Here is a 24,075-nt window from a genome sequence, read left to right on the forward strand (position 1 = left end):
TCTGTGCATCACCAGGGCCCTGATGCAGTCCCCCCCAGCCCAGCCCCAGCCCTGCCTGGGGCTTCCCCCCCGTGGAGAGGATGCTGATGCTGCGTGTCAGCCAGTCATTTGCTCCTGGCAGTGGGTACCACACCTGAAAATGCCCAAGATGCTGCCCTGCAGGATGCCCAGTGCATTTCAGAAAAGAGACCAGAATGTTTCCCACTTCAAAATAACCCCACAGGCATCCAATATTTCAGAGAAAACTTCCAGCCTCTGTGCTTTAGGGTGCACGGACCCTGCACCTCTTTCCCGCCCCAGAGCACCTCCAGTTTTCCTTCCTCAGTACCAACACTGCTGAGCACGCTGCGGCCACCTTCACCTTCTTTCTGAAAGCTTTTTCCAGCACCTCCTAGGACGGGAGAGCATCCCAGCACCACCTTTGGGAGGACCTGTGAGCAAAGCCTATGCAATGCTTACAACATGGGGTCACTGTGCAAGTGGCAGAAGGACTTTGTCTTCCTCAGTCTTTCCAAATAACAGCAAAGGTTGTCCTAGGATGAAGGCAGAGGGCAGGATTTGTCTCAGCACAGGGGAGACAACCCAGCATGGTGGCCCAGCCCCAGAAAGCTGAAGGATGCCCCTGGTGGGATGGAGACATGGGGATGTGGTTGGTGGGATGCAGCCACCAGGGATGGGGAAGGGATTGGTGAGATACATAACCATGAAACTGCTCCTGCTTAATGCTCTCATGGGCTTCAGTCATGTTGCTGCTGCATGGATTTTGGTCACGACTGGTGTGGGTTCCTCCTGAGTGTCACTGCCACCTGAAGGTCCTATCGCTGCTGGAAATGAGATCCCTGACACCTCCTGCTGCAGCTGGGCTTGCCAGCCAGACTGGGATGGAGACAGAGATGGGTTTGGGGAGGGAGGGAAGGAAGAGTTGGGCTCCCTCCTCCAGAAGGGTCAGCTCCAGAAACCCAAGGCTTCCTTGAAGTATTTCCCCAGGTTTAGTTTCCTCCCCTCCCCTTCCTCACAGCTGCTGGAGCAGCACGTGTCCTGCTGTGGGGCCTGGGCCCCTCCCGCCAAGCCCGCAGCCTTTGCCAGCTCCCAACTCAATTTGCAATTGATGAAATGAAAAAGATGCCCTTCCTTCAATTAATTCAGACATCTTTTTCCTCGCCCCTCAAGGCACGATAGTGGCTCTAACATCGTAAATGATTTAGGATGGGAGCCAGATGAAGACAAAGCTGATGGATGACAATTCTCTGTTTGGGGGATGTTTTCCAGCTGGAGATTTTTGGAAACAAATAGATTTATCCCCTTCAAGAAACGACACGCAGCCATTGCATGACTCACGCTGTGAGTCAGGGAGCAGCAGCAGCCAGGAGGGATGCCAGCCTGCACCGGGAAGGGACGGGACAGACCAGGGGAAGGAGCTGGGGCACAGGGCTCAGTGCCCAAAACTCAGCCACAGCCCCTCTGCTCCGGGCTCTAAGTGGTTAAAATCCATTTTGCCCACTTTTCCTTTAGGATCAAACCTCCTGAGCCTCCAAGCTGGCTGTTGAAGCAGTAAGACTGTCTTCTCTCAAAGCCCTGGATTTGGGTAAAATCCCCCCAAACCAAAGCAAGGTCAGTTCCTTGGGGAACCAAGTGATCTTCTTGGGGAACCAAGTCCCTTCCAACCCAAGCCATTCTATGATCCCTATTTTTGCAGAGTGTGTTGAGCACATCCCAATACCAACACATCTTGCTGGGGAAAACGCAGAAACCACAGCCCATGGAAGCATCCCAGAGGGCGATGATCTGCTTTACATCCAAAAGCAGACACTTCAGGCCAGGCGTGCAGTTCCCGTGCAGATGAGGGACTTCACCCTGCGATGTTGGGGTGCCCGGAGCACCACCTCCACCGCCGCCTGCCGACAGGTGAAGCCCGGCAGCGATCGGCTCTGGCTGAGCTGCGCCTTACACAGAGCACATCCTGGAAACGGCGGCGATTTGTATTAAGTTGTACAATTGAAAGCTATTCGTGTAAGAGGATTGCTTTCGGGTACGTACATTGAAAGATTTGCTCTAAGCACAAGGCAATGCAAGTGTAATTGTGGGAGCAAATCCTGCCCAAATTGCTCTCTCCACGGCTTCCAGATGTTAGACAGCCCAAAAGGGACAAGCGGGTGTGATGCGGTGTCACTTACCACCCTGCCTGGCTTTTGGGGCCGTGTTTTCCCTCTAGCCTCTGAGCAGGGGAAATCACAATTTTTCTGAGACATTTCAGCACCAGTCCCAACGCGGATCCCACTGCGGTGGTGGCCTTGGTGCAGGCTCTGGGGACCTGCAGCCCTGAGTGCCCCCTGCATGGGTCACCCACCTCCTCCTCCCAGCCCTAGTGGCAGTGGCTCCATCAGCCCCAGCTCCACGGCACCCCAGGACAGACCTGGAAACGCAGAGCTCCAGAGCATGGGGACACCAGGAGGATGAGGGAGAGGGATGGAGGGAGCATGGGGACAAAGAAAGAGGACAGAGGGAGCGTGGGGACACCGGAGAGAGGAGGGAGAGGCCTCTGACAGCAGGAACAAGCTGTTATTTTGACTCAGCCAAATGGCCCGTGGAGAAGCAATGCATAAAGGGGACAGCAGCAATTCCCGTGTCCCAGGAGGGGCTGGGAGAAGAAACAGTGCGGATGCTGCAGCACGGAGAAGCCACGCAGACAGGGTTTTCTTTAGGGCTCCCCTAGGATTTCCAAGGGAAGGAACTGTGGGGGTTTTATGGGGCGTTTTACATGAAGTGCTAATGACCACAGCAGCTGTTGAGGGCAGCAGGCATCTGGCGGTGACACGCAGCCCCAAGGCTCCTCAGGCACAGAAGCCACTGCTGCCAGGGCAGTGCTGGCTGCTACCAGGGCTCAGCACAGACAAGGAAGGGGCTGTGGTGACCGCTTGTGATTTACGGCTGTTTCAGCTCTCAGGGAGGTGGATGCAGGAGGGAGGCATCTGGCCCAGGAAGGAGGACCAGGTGCAGAAGAGCTCGTGTCCACCCAGGGGAACATGGTGCGTTATGGTGGGCATCAAACTTCCCAGCCCAACTCCAGCTGCACCCACATGCAACTGATGCCCTGGGGTTAATTTGAGTCCCACAAAATAAATGTGGCTTGCTGAAGTTGTTAAAAGACCTCAGTTAACCCAAGTGACCCACAGGAGGCTGGTGGCTTGGGGACACGTCTCACAAGCTGTTCTTTCTCCTAAGAGTGGTCAGAAGGAGCTGCAGGCTGCTAAAGGACAGCCCATGCCTGCAAAGCGGTGGGACCACATCGTCCCTCTGCTGCCTCTACCAAAGCTGGTACACGTGTGTCTGGAGGATTCACTGATTAGTAACACGGATGCAGTTAAATACTTGTGCATCTTACTTATTGCATACACAACTTCCCTTCCCCTGGCCTATGCCATGGGAAGGTACCCCCAGACCTACCATTACAAGAGGCCACATGGAGGAACGAGGATGAGCGTAATGGCACAGCTGAGCAGAAATCGGGGAAGATCACTACCTAAATGTGCATGCAGGGGCTGGGGAGATGCCCTGCCACAGCTGCCTGGGCTGGCGGACATCAGCCAGGTCTTCCTGAGCCTCACAGAGCAGAGCTGGTGGCTGGAGAGGTCTCGGCACCCTCTAAACAACTGTGTTCTGATAACTGCATCCCACCCCTGGTATTTTTACTCAAACTGCATTAGTTCTGCAAAATAAGCCTAGAATACAACAATTTTTAACTTGAACATAGCCCAACACTGGGAATTTCTGAGAATTCATACTCTTCACATGGCAACCCTGCCATTGGAAGCAGGAGTCAGAGCACAGGGCTCTCAGAAAACAGCACAGAGCACTTTTGCAAAGAGCTCCTGGGCTTTCCAGTGCTGCCAACCTTCACCCTAAAGCCCAGATGCAAGTTAAATGGTGTCAAATGTCACCAAAAACAGAGGAGTGATTGAGCAGAGTATGAGAGCGCCTGTAGTGAAGCTGTGGTGGGAACATGACAAATCATTCCCCAGCAAGAGGAAAGAAGAGCAGCCCTTCACCAGCCAGTTTCTTAAGGAAACCAAGCCCCTAAGACAAACTTCCCATGATAATTTTGGATTTGAAAATATGATTAGCCCCTGCTCAAAGGGTTGGACCCCTAGCATGGCACGGCAGGAGCCAGGTTGGTGGGGGCCCCCAGGTCACCCATGTCCCCTGCCTTGCCCCATTGCTCCTTCACTGCAGCCCACCCCAGCTGGCCAGGTTTTCTGCAGGCACCAGTGCAGCAGAGGATGCCAAAACCATCTTTTGGCAGAAGGCAACGAGCAGGAGTGCTCCCAGCTGAGCGTGGTGCTCAGCAGCTCCCAGCAGCAGGGCTGTAAAGGAAGCAGCATGCAGGCAACCCTTAGCTAGGAAGAGGCACCAGCAGCTGAGAACAGCAGATCTCACTAGGACCATAGCCTGGCTCACCCATGGGCAGCTTTCAGGATGGGCCACAACACACAGAGGCTGGGGCAGGGGTCTCACCAGCCTGGCTGGGACGCTTGGATCCTCCAGCTGGATGCAGTCACTCGGTGCGGACACCTCACGGTCACCTGGGCTTGCTTGAGTCCTGTGTTCAGACCTGGGTGGTGCAGTGCACGCACACCAGCATGGTTGTCACGCCAGGTTTCCATCATATGCAGACACAGAGATGGCTTAAAAACATCCCACACCTGCCCACGGCTTGCAGGTGCCACTTGTGTCCCTCTGGAAGCGCAGTGACTTCTCCCCAGCTCCAACCTCCTTTCAGTGCTTTGGGCAGAACCCGCGATGGGCCTGTTGGAGCTGCTTCCTATCCACCAAGCCCCTTCCATTACCCACAGGCACGTGGGCTAACCCTTCTGCTCCTTGTGCTATCAAGAAAAAAGATGTTCTGCAACACTTGTGCTTTTCACATCCTTAAAATCCTGTTAGCATCCCCTCTCACAGAGTCTTGTACGACTATGACACACAAAGGTGCCCTAGGGAAAATTGTTTTTTATTTTCTTTCTTTTTCAGAATCACTTTTAACAATTTAAGAAATGAGGTAATCTTAAAAACAGTCGCAATCTGAGGAGCACCCATCGACAACACCGTGGGCTCCGCGGATCCCAGGCTGCAAGCGCTTGTGGAGCCAGCAGCGGTGGGAGCACTGCGAGCACCTGGAGCCCGGCGGGGATGCAGATGCTGGAGCATGGCTGCATTCTCCCATCCCCAGCTGGCACCTCTGGGTCTCCACTCAAGCCACATTTCTGCAGCTGGCTTGGCCAGGCTCCTCAGCTGGAGCAGTGTCAGGCTTCCACCACGCAGCTGCTGGAGGAAGCGGGGCAGCTCCGCTGACTGCAACCACCCCACATCGCAGCGGAGTGGGAGGAGAAGGTGGGGAAGCCCTCCTGCCCCCTGGGGAAAAGTCTGGCAGAGCTGTGGCAGGCAGCCAGCAGGGATCAGGGATGTCTGGGGCTATTTCAGGCCTTCAGGGACTGAACACACAGCCTGACCACAGTGGTGCTTCCCCAGTGAGGTCTGCCCTGGGTATTTTCATGCCAGTCCTTCCTAACACATCAGTGAGAGCTCACACTGAGACTGCAGCCAACACGGGTATTGCATAAATAGAAAGGCACGTGAGAGCAGTGATCTTCCCAACAGCAAACCCCTTCCCCTCTCATTTAAATGCATTTTTCCAGCCAGACCCCAGTACCTCCAAAGAGAGTGCAAGGCAACCCCTGTGGCTGTGTCAGCGTACACCATGCCTGGATGTCACCACTCCATGATAAGTAGTTTCTTGACACAGAAGAAATCAACTGGATTGGGTTTTCATTTACATCAGATTGGCACCCCTATTCAAACCAGTGGTGATGCTGGGTCCTGGTTTGGGCTGAGATATAGTTAATTTTCTTCACAGTGGCTGGCATGGTGCCATATTTTGGACTTTGGAGGAAAATAACGTTGGTAACACACCAAAGTTTTAGTGCTTACACGAAGCCACACTTCCCAGCTTCTCATGCTGCCAGCAAGAAGGCTTGGGGTGCACAAGAAGCTTCGGAAGGGACACAGCCAGGACAGGTGACCCAAACTGGCCCAAGGGATATCCCACAACTTACGGTGTCATGCTGAGCAATTAAGCAGGGGGAGTTGGCTGGAGGGGCCACTGCTGCTCAGGGACTGGCTGGGCATCAGTCAGCAGGCAGCGAGCAATCGTGTCGTGCATCACTTGTTTTGTGTGTTCCTTTATTATCTTCCCTTCCTTTTCTGGCCTGTTAAACTGTCTTCATCTCAACCCATGAGTTTTACCTGTTTCCGATTCTCTCCCCATCCCACTGTGGACAATGAGCAAGTGGCTGCGTGGTGCTGAGCTGCCCGCTGGCTTAAACCACAAGGGGCTGGTGAATTGCACAGGTGGAGCAAAGGCATCCTTCCATGAGCACAGCGTGGCTTTGACGGATCATGTGCTGGTTAAGGCTGCTGGGAGACTGGAGTAAAACAGCTTGGAAAGTACACATTGCCGAAACCATGGAGTTGGAAATCATTTGGACAGATATCAGAAGTTGCACACGACATTAGTAGGGGTGCTGTTACTTACACCATCCCCAGTAAGCTGAACCTTGGGCAGCAGACAGCAGGTGTTCAGAACACATAAAGGTACAGTTGTTGGTACAATGAGGCCTTCAGTGGGGCTTTTAGATCTGCCTGCAGTCGCACCTGCACAGACCCAGCCAGCCAGCAGTGCCTAAATCCCCTTCACACTTACCCCTGTGGACACCACACACTTTGCAGCCGAGCTGGGTGCACCCCTGGTCTCCCTTATGATTCGTCACCAAATTAACACCAATGCCCACCCCACCGCACCTGAACCCCAGCTTGCACAGCCACAGAGATCACGAACGCGGCCTCCCCGATGGCGCTGCCAACGATGACACATTGCTCTCACGCAGCATTTGTACAAGGTAAAAAGTGTTATAAATACTTCCATCCAAGAAGCCCTAAAAACAGCAAGGAAGGGTTAAACAAAGACTTCAACATCCTTCTCAATATTCAACTTCAGAAAGTCTACGTGAACAGATTTGATATGGGTGTTAGTATGGAAATGAAGACCAAAGCTCATCCATCAGCCAGCCTGCAGACTGGCAAGCCCCATCCTAACGTCAGCACCCAGAGATGTCTTTTGCTTTGCTCTTCCGCTGGTATCTTACATCCAGGGGATCAAAGCCCCGTTGGCTGGACCCAAAAAGCGCCCAGTGAGGAGTCCTGGCTGTGTAGTCTGCTGCTGTGAATGTCTTTGATCCCCCACTCCTCTCGTGCTCTCGCACCAGCTCCTGGAAGCGCTCGTAGTTGATCCAGGTGCACCACTCGCCGTCAACCTTGAACTGCAAAATAAGAGAGACGTGTTACTGTGCTGCAGAGCAGGGAGCATTACCATGTCAGTGATTCATGGTGGGACAAGCTGCTGAAGCTGGGTGTGTATTAAATTGGTTTCCTACCTGTATTTTTTTTTGTGGGTCTGGTGATTTTTTATTTATTTTTTTCCCCAAATTTCTGGCCCCATTATGTCCAAGGTGAAGCCATCCAGAAGTTAAGATAGATTCTTAAAGAGGAAAAGGAAATCCTTCAGGCAGACATACACCAGGAGCTTACTGTTTCTGAGCTACATTTCATCCATGAGGTCTGACAAAGCAAACGCAGAAACAGGATGGCCACTTCTCTTACAGCTGTAGTCATTTAGCAGAGCTGTCTACCAGCAGATAAGCTTCATGAAGATTCGATTGTTTGGTGGCTTGACTGATCCTTTGAAGTACCAGATCCCAACATCATTTCAGCCCCACTTTGCATCCCAAAGCCCAGTTCTCAGGTGCAATTGCACTTGCCAGTGCACTGTCATTTATACCTTAGACACCTTAATCTGGGGAACTGGAGGAGTCCTGGAAGCAATGTATAAATTTGAGCCCGATACCCAGGTGTCCCTTGATGAAAGGCAGGGGCAGAAGGGCTGTGTTCGGGAGTGGGGAAAGATAAAAAGGTTTAATGACACGAATCCTCTTTCGATACAAGAAATTTAAGAATTCCTTACTTTGACAAGTTGAAGCTGCGTTTGTCTCACAGACCTGCTCTGCTAATTTAGCAGCAGTCTTGACTGAATCCTCAATTAGGATTTGTCTGAGCTGAGAGCTTATCCAAAGAAAGAGGGAAAACATACTGGCTCCCTGATTTTTTCGAAACCTGATGGTTATGCATTTAAATGGCATTTGACTTTCTGCCCAAGAACTAAAAGCTTTTTTGGTTGGAAAAACTGCTGATACCTGCAAAACTTTGAATCAAACATTGCCAATGTTAATCTCTTGCTGCCTGTGTAATTGCAGCAAATTGTTGCAGGAGGAGTCCTTCACCCAGAGCAGAGATGTGCGACTGCAGAGCCAGAACAGCCGGGAAGGAGTCTTGCTGTAAATATGCTCGCCCGAGGCTCGTTCTTTATATGCTAACATTTAAACAAGGCAACACGTCCTTTCCCATGTGAGTGGCTGAAAATAAAGCAACAGCAGAGGAGGCAACACATTGCTGGGAAAGCAGACAGGTCCCTGACAGAACCAGCCTCAGGAGAGCTGAGCTTCCCTCCCGATGGGAGGTGCCAGATGACTTTGGCCAAGTTACCCAGCTCCCATCCCTCCGGTGCAGTCCTAACTACCAAGACTCAAACCTTACTGGCACAAAGAGCATCCCAGAGCAAGGTTTCTGCAGCCCCGCTCGCAGCCCTTCCCAGCACAGCAGCCTGGGAGTGCTGCAGGCAGGCGGTGGTGCTCTGCAGCCAGCAGAGACCTGGGGCTTGGACCTGTTCTGCCCATGGCACTCCTCTGCAGCTTCTCTCTGCTCTCCCACCCCTCTCTTTCTATCCCCAGTGCCTGTCTGGAAACATCATAAGCCAAAAGCCAGAGGCTGAAGGGAAGACGCTTGAACAAGTTCAGACCATGCATCAGAGCCCTCCCCAGATTTGATTCACTCCTGCTCATCAATAAATTCTCACATGAACTAAGGGAAAAAAATTCTGCAGGATCCAGCCACACGGCCTGTAACACAGGCAGCATGAAGCAGAGCTGCTTAGCACACAGCAAGTTGCTGAGCCTATTCCCATGACACGCTCAGAGCTCCTAACTCGTCAGATGGGTCCCTAGATAGACTCAAGGCCAACTAACAAACCTTCTACATAAAGAATAAAGCCACAGCTGAGACTTGGAACCAGCTGAAGAGGTAATTTTGTAAAGCTCATTTCATTGAAAACCCATGGGATGCTCTCATCTCAGGAGGGAAGGGGAAGCTTGCAAAGAATCCTTAACCTTGCAGCCAAGAGAGGCTGAGCAAGAGCCAAAGCCACGAGAGGTGCTCGTGCCACCAGGGCAGCTGACACAAGGCTGCAGCTGCCGTCCCCAACCCAAACCCTGGTGTAGATCTGTGCCTCTACGGAGTCTCCCAGCAGAACAGCACCGCTGCCCACCTGGGGGTAAAAGCTGTCTTGCACAGGGATCAAAGGCTGAAACCAGGACACAATTGTATTGCTTCCCGTTTTCAAAGCAAACTACTCCCTTCATGCCCTGCCATAGCTGTATCTCACTGTGGTATCTGTGGAGACAGTGACCTTCAACAAGGCTAACAGCAGGAGATAAAACCCAGAACATCCCACCCACACCAGTGTCTGTGGGGCGATTTTGGCCATATGTGTTAGAGTGCTCCTGCAAGCGGACTGTGCTGTCAGAAGCTCTGGGGGCAGGCACCCCGACTCCTCCAACAGACACGAGCACTCATATTTCCCAAACCAGAAGCACCCCGTTAAGCGCAAACATGCGGAGCATTGGGCGTTCTTGACCCACAATTTGACAGCAGACAGCACTGAGGAACGTGGCACTGGGTGCTGCCTCTGTGTGAGAAAACCTCGAGCAGCACCAAAGCTCTGCCTTTCCCCAGACCCCACCAGGCAGCACAAACTCCGGAGGCTCCCGGAGGCCAAGGAGCAGAAGCAGGGAGGACACAGCTCGCAGGTGGCCCAAGTGCAGGAGGCTCAGACCCACAGCCTCTGGGCTGTGCTTCTGAGCGAGGTGAGGCTTGGAGAGGTAGTTTGGTCAGTGGCAGAAGGGGATATTTGCCCCCTCCTCATCCCCTCAGAATAAAGCCCTACACGTGCTCTCCTGAGGACAAAGTGATGGAGCTCTGGTTTAGTCTGGTTTTAACCCCCCAGGCTTGCACAATCACTCGCATTGCTCCACAGGTGTCCTGAACGTCGGCTGGGGCACCTAGGGGAGATTCTAAGCCATCTCATTTGGACTCAATATACAAACCTGCAGCTCCTGACACAGCAGAGCTACTGATGCTGCGAACCGCCTGCTGCAGCCCTGCACAACAAGAGCTCCCGCAAGAGCGGCTGGATGGAGGCTGCCTGGGGTTTGTTACAAAAGCAGATTAAATACTATTAAATATTTGTGGGGCTGCAAAACAACAGCAATAAAAAACAAAGAGATGGGAACCATCCTTTATTCTTGTCATGAAAACCAATTACTTCTGCTAAGGAATAAAAACCAGACTAACGTGGGGTAGGGGAGAAGAGCCTCAATTGCTTAGGATTTACAGACGAAGTTTTAACAATTTTATGATTATTTCACAGATAATGGAAGATTTAAGACTTGGAACAGTTTCACAACATCCATACAACAGGCGAACCAATGATAGGCATCAGTGTTATTTCAAACTAATGCAGTTGGATGTTTTATCAAATTTTTCACTACCTGGTTAAGTCTTTTAAGGCGATAAATACATCGGCAAAAGACGAATGGCTGAAACCTTCCCCTTGTTTTCAAGTTAGCATCTTAAAAAAAGAGCAATAAAGCTCCTTCAGTGGCTCTGAGGCCAGGCTGTGCTGTCTGGAAAGGCAAACTCAGCGCCTCCCAAGGGCTTTGCTCAACAGCGAGGTGATGCCGGGGCCAGCGCTCAGCTTCCCCCCAGGAGTTCTCGTCCCTGGGTCCCCAGGCTCCCACCCCTGCTTGCTCCGGTCAGAAGCTGTACTGGTGCCCAGCTCCGCAAACCCTATTTCTGCAGATCCTACAGCTCGTGCAAGGAGCACCATAAGGAACTCATAATGGCCCTCGAGTCAGGAGGAACCTGGAAGCACACATTCAGAGCTGAAGGCTCAGGTGGCTCCGACCACCCTGAGCATCACCTCCCTGCCCCTGCGACACAACTGCTTACAGCTCCACAGGTTTTTGGTTCAAAGTTATTTTGTAGCACGACACCAAGGCCCTGTGCATGGGGCAGAGCTGCGGCAGCATGGATATGAATGGGAAATTTCTTTAAATCAGCTTTTGCAGTATGTTTAGAGCTGTTTAGTCTGTACGCAGAAGAGCTGCTTGCTGCAGAAACCCATCAACATACACGAAGGAGAAGAACAACACTACATATTTCTCTTCTTATCAACCTATTTGCATAAACAATTTTGGAGAATAAAAATTTATGCATGTATTGAGGACGATATAGTAGTACAATTTACTACATTGGCCCATTCGCGCGTAATTGCCAAGAAATAAACACGGGGTTTATACGAAGGGATAAAATACAGAAGAAAGGCAGAAATGGTGACACATGAAATGCCAATGCTGAAAAATGGAAGTCAGCCAAAACCCAATTAGCTTGCCCTAACAAGGATAATGCTATATTCTCCTCAGAGGAAAACACGCTGGAAGGAGAACGCTCCTCTTTGCCCGCTGACTGCTGGTCTCTGCAGAAAAGCGTGCATTTCCCGGACAGGAGGACAGAGCTCGGGCAGAACAGGACAAACCACAGCACAGCCCACAGGGCCACAAGGCAGCCTCGGCACATTGCGTCCTGTGAGGCTGATGCAGGGCGGAGGGAGAAAACAGGGCTTGGGGGCTCACAACCAGCTCTGCTTCAATGACTCGTGAACGTGTGGATAAATGCACGGGTTTAGTAGTCCAGCAAATGGCACGTGCAGTATTTACCAGTTAAATACAGCAGCTTTATATGCAGTCTTAAAACCCACACAAAAATCAGTCAGTAGCAAGGAGGGAAAACGGGGCACGTTCAGCAGCATGGACACGGCACTGGACAGCAGGGAGCAGTCTGGATGTGCAGGGAGGTCACGCCAATCCCCCAACAGTTTTTCTAATTGCAACCCCCAACATTCTGAAAAAAGGGTTTTGGCCAATGCTACATCAACGCTTATTTGGTTTGCATGGGGCATGAGACATTAAAGAGCATTTTGCAAGAGCAGGTCTCAGCAGCTGAGCTTTTGTAAGGCCAGCAGCTCGGATGCTTCCCTTCCCTTGCCTGCACTTTTATGTCCTATCCCAAAAACCAAATCAAACCCAGCTGCTGGCTCTGCTCTTACACATTCAGAAGCGATTAGGTCTTCCTCCGCCTTCTCTCAAAACCCTGCTGAGCAACACAAGCTGACAGCTTACACAGGGGCTCTGTGTCGCCAGGGCAAAGCTTCTGCTGATGGCTCTAGCGACCCAGTGCTGCGGGGTGCTTCGGTGCCGCAGGCAGGGTTTCGGAAGGGCTGTGCTTTCCAAAAAACACATCTTTTTTTTTATTTGTTTTTAAGGGAAGTAATGCATCCAGAGCCTGCAGCATTGCGCTCCCTGCACTGTCTGAGCATTTAAAAGCACAGAGATTAAAACCCAACACTGCTACCTTCTATTTACATTTTTTGAGAAGAAAGCTTATCTTTGGAAAAGCAATTGGGTATCCTCAGTCTGTTTGTCAGCACCTTCCCTTGAAATGCTTTCTTTGCTGAGCCTAAATATATTCTTTCACTAAGAAGGAAAAAATATTGTTCTGGGGAAAGGGAACGGGGCTTTGCACTTTGGCACTTTTGGTACTTTTGGTAGTTCTTCATTTTGTTTTTAAATTCCATGTTTCTATACTTATATTCTTGAAACTTAAAAGTATGCCTGTGTGTTTTCGAGCACCTGCACAGCTTCCTGCCAGCACTGCAGACTGCACTTCAGACCAGGTGAGCCCACAGCCCATGGGGTCACTGAAGACCACCTGCTTCACACTAGACGGTTTACATTAAGAGCATTTTGAGACAAAAGTGCATAGCAGAAAACACTCCTCTCCTTAGCTCCCCTGGCAGCAGCTGGAACAACACAGGAGCATCAACACACTGCAAAATTCATTGATCTGCAATGATATCTGACTCAGAATACAAAAATAAATCTGCCTACAAGCAGCTGTACAGCAGTGCAGAAGTTAACACCCATCACCTATTTTCCTCTTGCATTTGCATTGGCACCAGAGCCTTGGGGCCTGTCCCAGACTCCAGGTGTGTTGCAGCACATCAGACCTAAAGAAACAGCACCAGCCTTGCAGAGAACCTGTCTGTGAACCAGATTTGGTGGGGTAGGCGCACATCTGGATTTTCTATAATGGACAGAAGTCGTGAGCTGTCTAGACGGTGCAGCTGGGCTCTTACAGTCAGAAGGAATTTAAACATCGCAGCCCCAGAGGCAGCACGCGAGGCTGAGCTGGGTCCGTTCCTCCTGCTGCCACCATGGCTGGCTTTGCAAGCCCGCCTCACCTCTGTGATGCCCTTTGTGAGAAATACAATCCCATCTTCCAACTCCATTTTACTTCTCAAGGTTGCACGGTTTTGAAATGTTTAAGAACTCTGGGACCTGAAATAGATGTCTGAGTACGGGGTAATGCCACGTGAAATGTGCTGCTCAGGAATTATTTACCGCTTCGGATCTGCAATGAGGTTGCTTTCAGCTACTGGCTTTGTATTGCTGCTCTCCATGTCTATGCCCAGAAAAATGCCTGACATGAGGAAGGCAGCTGGAAAATGACTCTGAAGGTCTCAGTCCCAAGCATCTTACTTTAAAACTGATGCAGCCAATCATTTCAGTAAACAACTCCTGCACACAAGGTAGTATTAATTAGACCACATATAATGAGAGAGAAAACTTGCACTATGCAACTGCAGTGACTTTTTGGCACCTGTCAGTACAAAGTACTCTGACAGTACTCCTTAAAGTCAAACAAATAATTCATTGTATTATTACACACAGTTTCTCATCTAATTAAGACTCACAATTATTTAAGGCTCCATTTATTCAACAGTGAAAGTGGCTGAGCTGGAGTCATTCAGGGAAAAAAAGAAGAAATATTGTAGATAAATTAATCTTAACAGGGTCACACAGCTTGTTAAAAGTTAAAAACCTTTTATTTTTATTTATCAATTGTAACCTCAGGCTTTGCATGGAAGAAGTAAAGATTAAACTAGTTAAGTAACAACCGTGTGGAACAGAAGGTTATAACCAATCCATTCTTTGCAAGCAGCCACGCTGAAGTAGATGAAACACCTCCCAGAGCTGGCAACCACAGTGCCTGGAAATGGGGTTTGCTATCATGTTTCCTGAGAGCAGCAAAACAAAAAGACAACACCAAACCAAGGCTAAAGCAACCTGGCCTTTCGCTGCTGGGCCAGTACTGCAGTGCTTGATGCTTGTGGGATCGTTCCTCTGCCACTTGTCAGCTTCTATTTATTAAATCTAATCTTGTATGAATTAATTACTCTAAAGAAAAGATTCATTATTGCAGATTTTTTTTTAATCTGTACCTGCTGCAGAGGTGAACAACTCATCTGCCAATTAAACCAGGGCTACATCCAGACAGTTTTAATTCCGATGGATGAAAAATTGATTACCTTAGCATAACTGATCTTCTTTTAATAACTACCAGATCAAGCACAGCAGAGCCACCTTCCTACTTCGAAGGAGACGGAGGGGAAAAAAAAGCAACTTAAAACCCATAAGACCTCATGCTCACACCTGCAATCAGGCTGTACTTTGGCTACTAAGACACTTTGTCCTGAGACAGGGAGGAGCCCCAGCGCAGGGATGTGGCATCTTTCATGACCTTCTGACATGAAGCAGCAAGCCAAGTCCCTTTTCCCCATGTACTGCACCAGTCACAGCATGGGGTAATGCTGATATAACAGCTGAGGTAGCAAGAGGAGGACAGGGTCCAAGTTCTGGATCTGGGATGCAGGATCACAGGGACAGCTCACGCTCTCCAAATGATTTGCAAGGCAGGAAGGAAATGGATGTGATGGACTATTTTTCTGTAATATAACCCTTGTTAGTCAATCTGCAGCTGGTAGTTAAGTGCTTCCTTCTCCTCCCTAAATATAGATGAAATGCTCAGCATGGAGCAACTTCACTGTCCTTCACCCAAACTCTCAAGCCTCCTACAAGCACAGCCAGGGTGCACGTGAAGTCCTCGTGTCCCACCAGAGCCCCATGGGACAGACATGGGTGATGCTGGAAAGCCCGGTGGGAACAAAAAGAAGTCTGATTTAATCTCTGGTGGGAAGATCTCTTGGTTGATGGAGAGCAATGAGCACCACAGACCAGGTTGCCATCTCCCCCCAGCTTATTTCAATTGCAGCTACCCATAATATCTGCTGTGGTGGCACACTGTGCACCCTCAGCACTATATCTTGGCTATGGGAAATCTTCTCCCCAGCTCTTGCAGGAGAGGACAGTGAGGAGAGTCCTTCCTCTGACAGCATGTCTCCCTTATCAGACCGCCCATACCTTGTATGGAAGGACACCTCACCTCCACCAGCACGGGGTAGCTCAGGCAATATCCTCCTGCAGGGCCTCCAAGAGGAATGAAAGCAAAATCTTCCCCATCAAGTGTCTGCAGATACCTTCCCAGAAGTGGCTGCCTCGGCTTGTGCTCCAGCTGCTCGGTGCCAGTGGGCACGCTGTGCCTGCTGCGACCCTGCTGTGCCAGAGGAGCCAGCCAGCAGCACCAGGGAAAGAAAACACTCCACTGGTGAGATGAGGGAGGTCTGTGGTAAAATCGCTGCATCTGGACCAAGCAGCCCTAGAGGATCTTGCATCCAGGGTACGGACCTGAATCTGATTGCAGAAGCCAGGCAAATCTGTTTATTTGGGAAAAGAGGATGCTGACAGCAACTTCTCTGAGCTTGCTGACCATTCACCTCACCCTGTTAACAGACACCTCCACTCAGGCAAAAAAAAGTGTTCCTTATGCTAAGGAAACAACATGGAAATCCACTGACATGGAAAACAATCCCAGCACCACAGGGGAGGCAGGGGTGCTCACACACACACACACACACAGACCTGCTAAGGACCAGACCGAGCAGCAGCACAGGATGCAGACCGTGCTAACAAGAAACTGAGGTCTGGAAAGCAACTGGGAAAGCATGGCTGGAAACCAACTCCCCCTTGCAAAAGCGAGTCAGATATTTAAACAAACCTAAGGGGAGGTAATTGGCAGGCAAGCGTTTTGATACAACGGAGCGGGTGGTAAACACATGCATAAAGCAAATTCAACAAAGTGAGGCAGAGGGTTTCATTTGAGAAATTATTGAAATGCTAGCTTTCATTCAAAAAAATATTTGCTGCAAGGCAACTGGAGCACATTCTCTCTCCTTAGGCACTCGTTGTGGTTGTCTCAAGGAAACATTTATTGTTACAGTGCAGGGAAGCCAGCTGCTGGAGGTCTCACTCTGGAAAAGGTTATACATATTAATGGTTGTATTATAAAGTCGCTGCTGTCTCAATATCTCAGCCAATTAGTTCAAAAGCACTAACAAATTAGGTTTTTGTACTGTGGCATTTATAGAATTTGGTACAAAGTGAAACAATTACTGAAGGATTTAGCACCACTGCTGAAGAAGCAAAGCAGATGCAGCGGGCTCGAGGTCAGCGTGCCGGGGCACACAGAAAAGATGGCTCTGAGGAATCCCCACAGCCTTGGGAGCCCAGATCCAGACAGACCCTGCACCCAAGCCCAGCTGCCCTCTGGCTCCAGGGGGCTGGTACTGGTACCCAGCTGACCTCAAAGCGTGGCAACGCCTGCAGCCAGTGGTTCCTCAGCTCCCTATGAGGGCAGTACAGGTGCTCCATGCATATTTTTTTTTAGGAGCTGCCAGGTCCAGAGCTCCCTGAGGTAAGCAACAGTCCTTTCACTTCCCCAGCTTCACTGAGGCCTGAAGGCTTTCACCAGCCTCTTATTTTTAGTTGTAGAAAGACACACAGACACCATGACCGTACTTCTGGTCAATGGAATTAAAAAAAAAATGTGTGTGCATGCCTACGTGTGAGGGAAGAGACTTCAAAGACTAACAGCAGATTTTTGAGACACTGAAGTACCCCTAAAATGCAACAGCTTCTACATGTATAACCTCCTCTTGATTTCCCAAAACAAGAAAATACCACTAGGCAAACTGCAGCTTCCTCTACCTAAAAAAACCTTTTCTACCTAAATCTCTGGCCTTAAAATACTTCAGAGCTCAAGTCCTAAACTATTATTCATCAAGTGAGCAGGTGCCTATCAATGACTCTTCTTAAATCAAGGAGCAGAGGCTATAATCAAGGTGCATTACTTCTGACGTGTCCAGACTCTTTAGTACATGCTGGCACTTCAATACTAGGGTTTAAAATTATTAGTATACATATTGTTTCAAAACCTCAAAACTCAGACCTAGCAGAGCCCAAAGAACAAAATCACATTTTAAAATTATTTTTATTACCTACTTCCTGCAACTCCTTAACTTTCTAAAGATACCTTTGATTTTGCAATTACTCACTACAGTTTGATTGTTCCCAGAGTACAGATTTTCTCCAAATAATATACACTGACAAATTTTATTCTCCACTGGAGCCTGAAATTCTGAATTAAATGTAATAGAAATATATTTTTTTTTATTAGTTGTTTTAGTACCAAGTATAGATTGTTTCCAAAAGACGCCCTCTCCTAATGGCTTTGGAAAGCAAAGCAGCTGTTGAATTCCTCCTGGGCTGGTATCAATCTATTCTTGTTACTAACAGTGTTACTTAAATTATGCATCAATAACTTAGGTGGCAATCTGTTTCCTTTCTTTCCCTGAGCCTTTCACCTTAGAAAAGGATTTTTTGCATTCAAGGATTTGTTCAGGCACTGTTGCCAGTGGCAACAACCAAGACTGAGACTGTAAATAAAGCAACTTTATCATGAGTTGAAACAAAAAAAAAATAGTGCCAGGTATCACATTTTTTTCTGCTCCTTTTACATCTATTCCCATAAAACAGCAAATCAAGGAAAGCAACAAAGTTTTGCAATTGCACAAAAGTTTTCGACAATGAGATTCTAATTGTTTCCAAACACCAATTTAAAATATTTCAGACCTTCTGCAAGTGGCGATTTTAACCAGTTACTCCCTGTGTGTAGCATAGCATGGCCAGAATTTTCTTGCATGTAAAGCCATACAACACTGACTAAAACCATGTCCCCGTCCAAGCAGATGGTAAGAGAGAATATGTGGCTTCAGCAAACACAAGCAAAGAGCAAAACCATCACTAGTAGCATAGTAAGTAGTTGCTCCACCAGTTGCATTGCTAGCACATTAGACATTTCCTATCATCTTTCTATTAAGCTTTGCTGGAGCTCAGAAAGGCAAGTTGTACTTGATATTTCTCATAACCTGCATCCTTTACAAAATATTTTTTGGCACTTCATTTGTATTTCAAATTGTGTTGATGGTATTCATGAAGGAACCTGAGTTTCTAACACAACATCTTACATACGCACTCAAAGGCTGCTGAGACACACCTGGCCTGCAAAGCGCCCCAGTAGCATAAGGGACACTGGGTGGCACCAGAAGGCAGCTCTGCATCCTCTTCTCCATCGTCAGGACAGAGAACACAAATGTGCCTGTTGTGTTCTGATGAATGATTTTGCAGAAAGGCAGGTCCAGTTCAAAAAAGCACGCAGACGGTATTTAACATCTACATATCGATTTGAACTTTGACAGAATTATAGCTCCAGAATAAGCCAAATACGTTATTCCAGCTTTGGTTGAAGTGAACATGGACATCTAGAGCTTTGGAAGGCATTGCCAGGATCCAGAGGAGGCAAAACACAACCCTAACCTTGTGTGAAGCGTAAGTTCCCTAAAGAGCTGCATATACCAATGAAGATCATCACAAAGAAAAATAAGGCAATGAGACAAAAACAGCTGACCCACCTCAACAAGATTTGCCTTTGCCTCTCTCAAAACACAAAGCAGCGAGAGTGATGAAGCACAAGAAATAATTGCAATGAGCTCTTCCTGGACCCATTAGATATTTCGTGCTGTGTAACGCTGTGGAAGTGCTCTGAGTTATCACGACAACTGAAACCTGCAGTGGCTTCATTAACTCTCTGCGGTACATACTAGGCATTTTTCCCTCCAGAAGCATTAAGCTAGCTCCAGAAAGAAAATCTGCTCGAATAAGGCAATTGCACATCACTTCCAAGGCCAAGGCATGGTGCCTGATCTCACAGCTTGGCACAGAAGAGTCTCACCTTCTTGTGAGCTATCAGCAGACAGTTCGAGTGTTCATGCTCACAGGCGATTTCGTAGTCTGGGATGAGTTCGACCAGCTCCTGGACGAAGCGCACCACCTCTTCGTGCCAGGGGACGTTGGCCATGGTGAGGCTGCTGGCTGAGCTTTCTCCGCAGTACGTCACCCCCTGAGAAGAAACACGGAAACAATCACTGTCAGCTCAACCCTTCAAGGTCAGGTCCATTTTACCCCCCTTCATGCTGCATCTTACAGAAAAGAATTTGGATTTGGGGATAGCCTCAAACAGACCAGTCCCTCGGTGCTTTGGTAACCGCAGTCTGCTCAGGCTTCCCCAGCAGTGACACACAGGTCAGGCATTAGCCTGCAAAAACAGTTCAAAGCACCCAAACAGACAGAGCTTGTGCTCCTGAGCCACCAAGGGATGTCTGAGAAGGTCACTTTGCTTTGAAGCATGATGTGCCTAGAATAAAGTCTCACAAATGACTAATGCAACAAGTCTGGAGAAGAGGAGGCTCAGGACAGATCTTACGGCTCTCTGCAACTGCCTGAAAGGAAGCTGTGGGGAGCTTGGGGTCGGCCTCTTCTCACAGGTAACTAGTGATAGGACAAGAGGGAACAGCCTCAAGTTGTGCCAGGGGAGGCTTAGGTTGGAAATTAGGAGACATTTCTTCTCAGAAAGAGCAGTCAGACATTGGGACAGGTTGCCCAGGGAGGTGGTGGAGTCACCGTCCATGGGGGTGTTCAAGGAAAGGCTGGACGTGGTGCTTAGGGACATGGTTTAGTGGGTGACGTTGGTGGTAGGGGGATGCTTGGACCAGATGATCCTGGAGGTCTTTTCCAACCTTAATGACTCTATGAAGTTGCAGCACGGTGTTTCCAGAGGGGCCCTGTGTTCTGCAGAGGTAATGACTCCCCCTCCTGAGCCAAGGCTGCAGTTTCTGCCACCACCCCCTACTATTTGTACAAATCTCTTCCAAACTCATTGTAAAAACAGTTCTCTCCAAGCCCCTCCATCTTCTGGCTGTTCAATCTAATTACAAGACAGTTAAAAGTCTATTTTAGCCATAGGTAATTGCTGTAACTGCCCCAGATCAACACAAAATCTCTCCCTGTAGAGAGGTGGGGGTTGGCCTGTTCTCCCATGTGCCTGGTGACAGGACGAGGGGGAATGGCCTAAAGTTACGCCAGGGGAGTTTTAGGTTAGATGTTAGGAAGAATTTCTTTACTGAAAGGGTTGTTAGGCACTGGAACGGGCTGCCCAGGGAGGTGGTGGAGTCACCATCCCTGGAAGTCTTCAAAAGACGTTTAGATGTAGAGCTTAGGGATATGGTTTAGTGGGGACTGTTAGTGTTAGGTCAGAGGTTGGACTCGATGATCTTGAGGTCTCTTCCAACCTAGAGATTCTGTGATTCTGTGATTCTGTGAAAAAGCCCACTGGCTGCCTTCCCGTGGTGCCCATGCAAGGAGACCCAGGGAACTGTAGCCTGGGCCGTGTGGATACGTGCTTCTGCAGCTGCAATGGACTGCACATTTCAAGCAAGATGCTCAGTGCTCTTTACTCAATTGTTTTGAACTTGAGATCTCAAGGTTCTTCCTGACTATTGGGCAGTCTACAGAAACAACAGGATCCTCCCTGAATTTGTGTAAGAGAAGCATTTGCAAATCATTATGCAGCTGTGCACCCATGGGCTGGGCAGAGTCCTATGGAGCAGCAGAGCCAGTATTAGCAGAGACGTGGCTCATTAGGAGAAAGGAATAGATGTAGGTGCTGGCAGGGCAGGAGCAGCTTGAACCCAGAGAAACAGCATTAAAATACCTTTCTTTCAAAATAAACGGGAAGAAAAAAATCCACAAATATACAAATTATCCTCCTAGTCTGTGCATGCACAGAGGGTGCAATTGAGACCCTAAAGAAATGTCTAAAAATTAAAAGGTACAAAATTTGAACAAAGTGGAGGATTCCTGTGAACCTGGAGATTTTCTGAAGACAAGTGCTAATTAAGTTCAAAGCAGGGCAGAACTGGGCTTTAAAGCTGCAGAATTTGCATGGGCCACTGCCACTTAACACTTTGTGTTCGCTAAACCAGAAGTGATTCCACAGGGATGAAAGCATCCTCCCCAGGGCAAAACCCAGATTTCTCAAAAAAAGTTCTGCTTCTGCCCTTCTGCTCAACTGAGCTGTTTTTCAGCAGCAGCCAAGCACCTAACAACCCCTCAATAAAGCCAGCAGATGAACACCCCTGGGAAGGAAAGATGAGCATTTCACCTGGAAGTGAAAGAATTGCACAGGGACATGTGGGAAACTATGGGAAAAAGGACAGGAGCCCTGGTCAGCACCTTGGCATCAGTGCCCTACCAAAACCTCACCTTCCCAATTCAGCGTGCTTTGACTCTGGTCTGCTTCCCTCCCCTGCAGCATCACTGCTCTGACTTCCACAGACAACAGCAAAACACTGTAAAACTGTAAAGCCTAGACGGAGGTGCTGCTCTTCATCTTGCATTCACTGCCCAGCACTAAAGTTGCAGCTTAAAGGCTGCCCCAGACCCAGAGCAGACTGCGAGGGTTGGCTGCTTCTGCCCCTTCTGAGCAGGAAAGGACAGACACAAAGCCCCACAAAGTCAGGGGATTTTAGAAGCCAGCTGGAAAACTTTGCTTTACTAACTCCAGCTGAAGAAACGAGTCACCAACTTTCAAGATTATTCTGTAATTCTCCAGCTTGGTATCAGCAGTGGTGTTTGCACGGATGTCTACAGGCTGCTCACCAGCACGTACAGGATGCATGGCAGTGGCTGGGGGCACTTCTCCAAACTGCTGGGTATCGACTGGCTTCCAGGCAGACACACAACAGCAACCACAGAAGTTGGCATCAGCTGGATGCAGAACTAACACTGGCACCATAAATCAGCCCAAATACATCCCCGGAGGAAGGGCACAGGGACACAAAATGAAGGTGGATGCTCCCAGGGTGAGCAGGAGGTTTGGAGCTAAGCGAGAGGTGTAGAGCCATTAGTTACATGCCTTGGGGTCAGCCGGTGTAAAGAGCCAGTAAACACGGAGTACTCAAGGCTGAAAACATGAATAGACACCCAAAAACATAACAGCATTTATAAAAGCTCCCTCCAATTCATGCTACTCCTGCAATCTTTTGCTTCAATTAATTCAGAAAATACTGGGACCTGCCTGGAAAACAGCCCATCTCTGACTGTCTCCTGCACACACAGAGGGCGGATCAAAATCCCTAAGTTGATGCTGTAGAGAAATTCTTACTGTTTACTTACGAGCAGAATTTATTTGACCACATTAAAAAGCAGCTTGTGATTTTCTGGCCAAAGGCCATTGGAACAATTTATAATTTCTATAATCCTACCACTCAGGGAGAAGTTCATGTTGCTTTGTGAAATGCTGAGAGCCGAAGCAACTGCCCTAGAACAAGTGTATGCAAGAAGTGGAGGGATTTTCATAAAACTGAGGGGTGCTGATTGCAGATTTCCCCTGACCCTGCCCGCACAAACAGCAGCACCACCTGCACCCACCACAGCCCCTGCCAATCCTGGATGCCACAGCACCACTGACTTCGCAGAAATAAAGGTCGCACAGTGCTGGAACCCCAAAAACCCTTTTCCACGGGGTGGGAAATACCCAGCAACTGTGGGCTGATATGACAAGGGCTACAAGCATGGACTGCCCAGAGCACGGACAGCAGCTTCCCACTGCAAACCGGTCTGCAAAGCTCTGCAGCTCACCGGCGTGCACAAGTCTTCCAGAAAGCAATCAGAAAAGCTGTTTTCCTGAAGTATCCTCAGAACCAGTTACTGAATGAAGTGGCATTGTTCAGAAGATGCTTTCCTCCCTGCTTCGCTCGCAGTGACCCGGAAGGCCTGGTTTGCTGCAGCAGTGCTCGTGCCCTGCAGCCCAGAGCAGCTCCACAGGTTCTCCTAGGCCAGAGGAGACAAAGCCATTTCTAAGCTTATAACTTGGAGATTTGTTATTTTAATTTGGAGATACAAATCAGTAACTGAGGAGGTTCAAGTGATCGGTCTTAGCAGTGACCTCAATTTCACTTAAGCCTTGCTCCATCATTGAGTTAAAGTTTTCATACATTAGCCCAGCAGTATGAAGCTTTCTGAAGTGTTTTGTTGTTTATTTGTGACTTTCCAGATAAAACTAGTTACAAGCGTATTGAAGCAGTTTAACCCGTCATACCACAACAAATGTCAAACTCACTGGCACTCAGAAGGGCAAACTCACGTAGGAAGCTTGGCTTTTCTTCCAGACAAAAGCCTGAGTCCCCTGAACTCAACACTTCTGCTATTTTATTCCCAGCAGAAAAAACCATCAAGCATGGGCATTTAAAACATGCACTGTCATGTTTTTCCTCTGAAGAACACTTCTCCTACCTGGCACCTGCATCCCCACCATCTTTATGGCACCTGCTCCCAGCTGCCATGGCATGCCCTGCTCCCAGTTCAGCTACATTAAAGCCAAAAATGTCACATCCAGCAACAAACAGATCTTTGGCAAACACTTGAAATTAAAGCAAGGTGAACCACACTGTAAGGCAGATGCTTAAAGGGAGGTGTTACAAAGAAACAGACTCATGCTAATTAGAAACTGTACAAGTTTTGGAAGCAATTACTTTCTCGCTGGTAAATTTATGATGACCCTCCTCTATTAATCTGCCCAGGCAAACAATACTTGAGCTGCACG

General features: G+C 48.9%; 1 protein-coding gene across 5 annotated transcripts in view; it reads right to left on the bottom strand.

Annotated features, from left to right (window-relative positions):
- Positions 1–7,015: 7,015 nt before the first annotated feature.
- The window catches only part of TYW1B (tRNA-yW synthesizing protein 1 homolog B), a 104,785-nt gene continuing 87,725 nt past the window's right edge, over positions 7,016–24,075 (bottom strand). For all 5 annotated transcript variants that reach the window (XM_068656284.1, XM_068656286.1, XM_068656285.1 and 2 more), the window contains 2 exons: positions 19,366–19,533; positions 7,016–7,370 (listed from right to left, as the gene is read on the bottom strand). In XM_068656284.1, the coding sequence (XP_068512385.1) occupies positions 7,149–7,370; positions 19,366–19,533 (390 nt within the window). In that variant the 3' untranslated portion in view covers positions 7,016–7,148. The remainder of the gene's footprint in view (positions 7,371–19,365; positions 19,534–24,075) is intronic.

The sequence above is a fragment of the Anas acuta genome, chromosome 19 (assembly GCF_963932015.1).
Source record: "Anas acuta chromosome 19, bAnaAcu1.1, whole genome shotgun sequence".
Classification (NCBI taxonomy): Eukaryota; Metazoa; Chordata; class Aves; order Anseriformes; family Anatidae; genus Anas; species Anas acuta.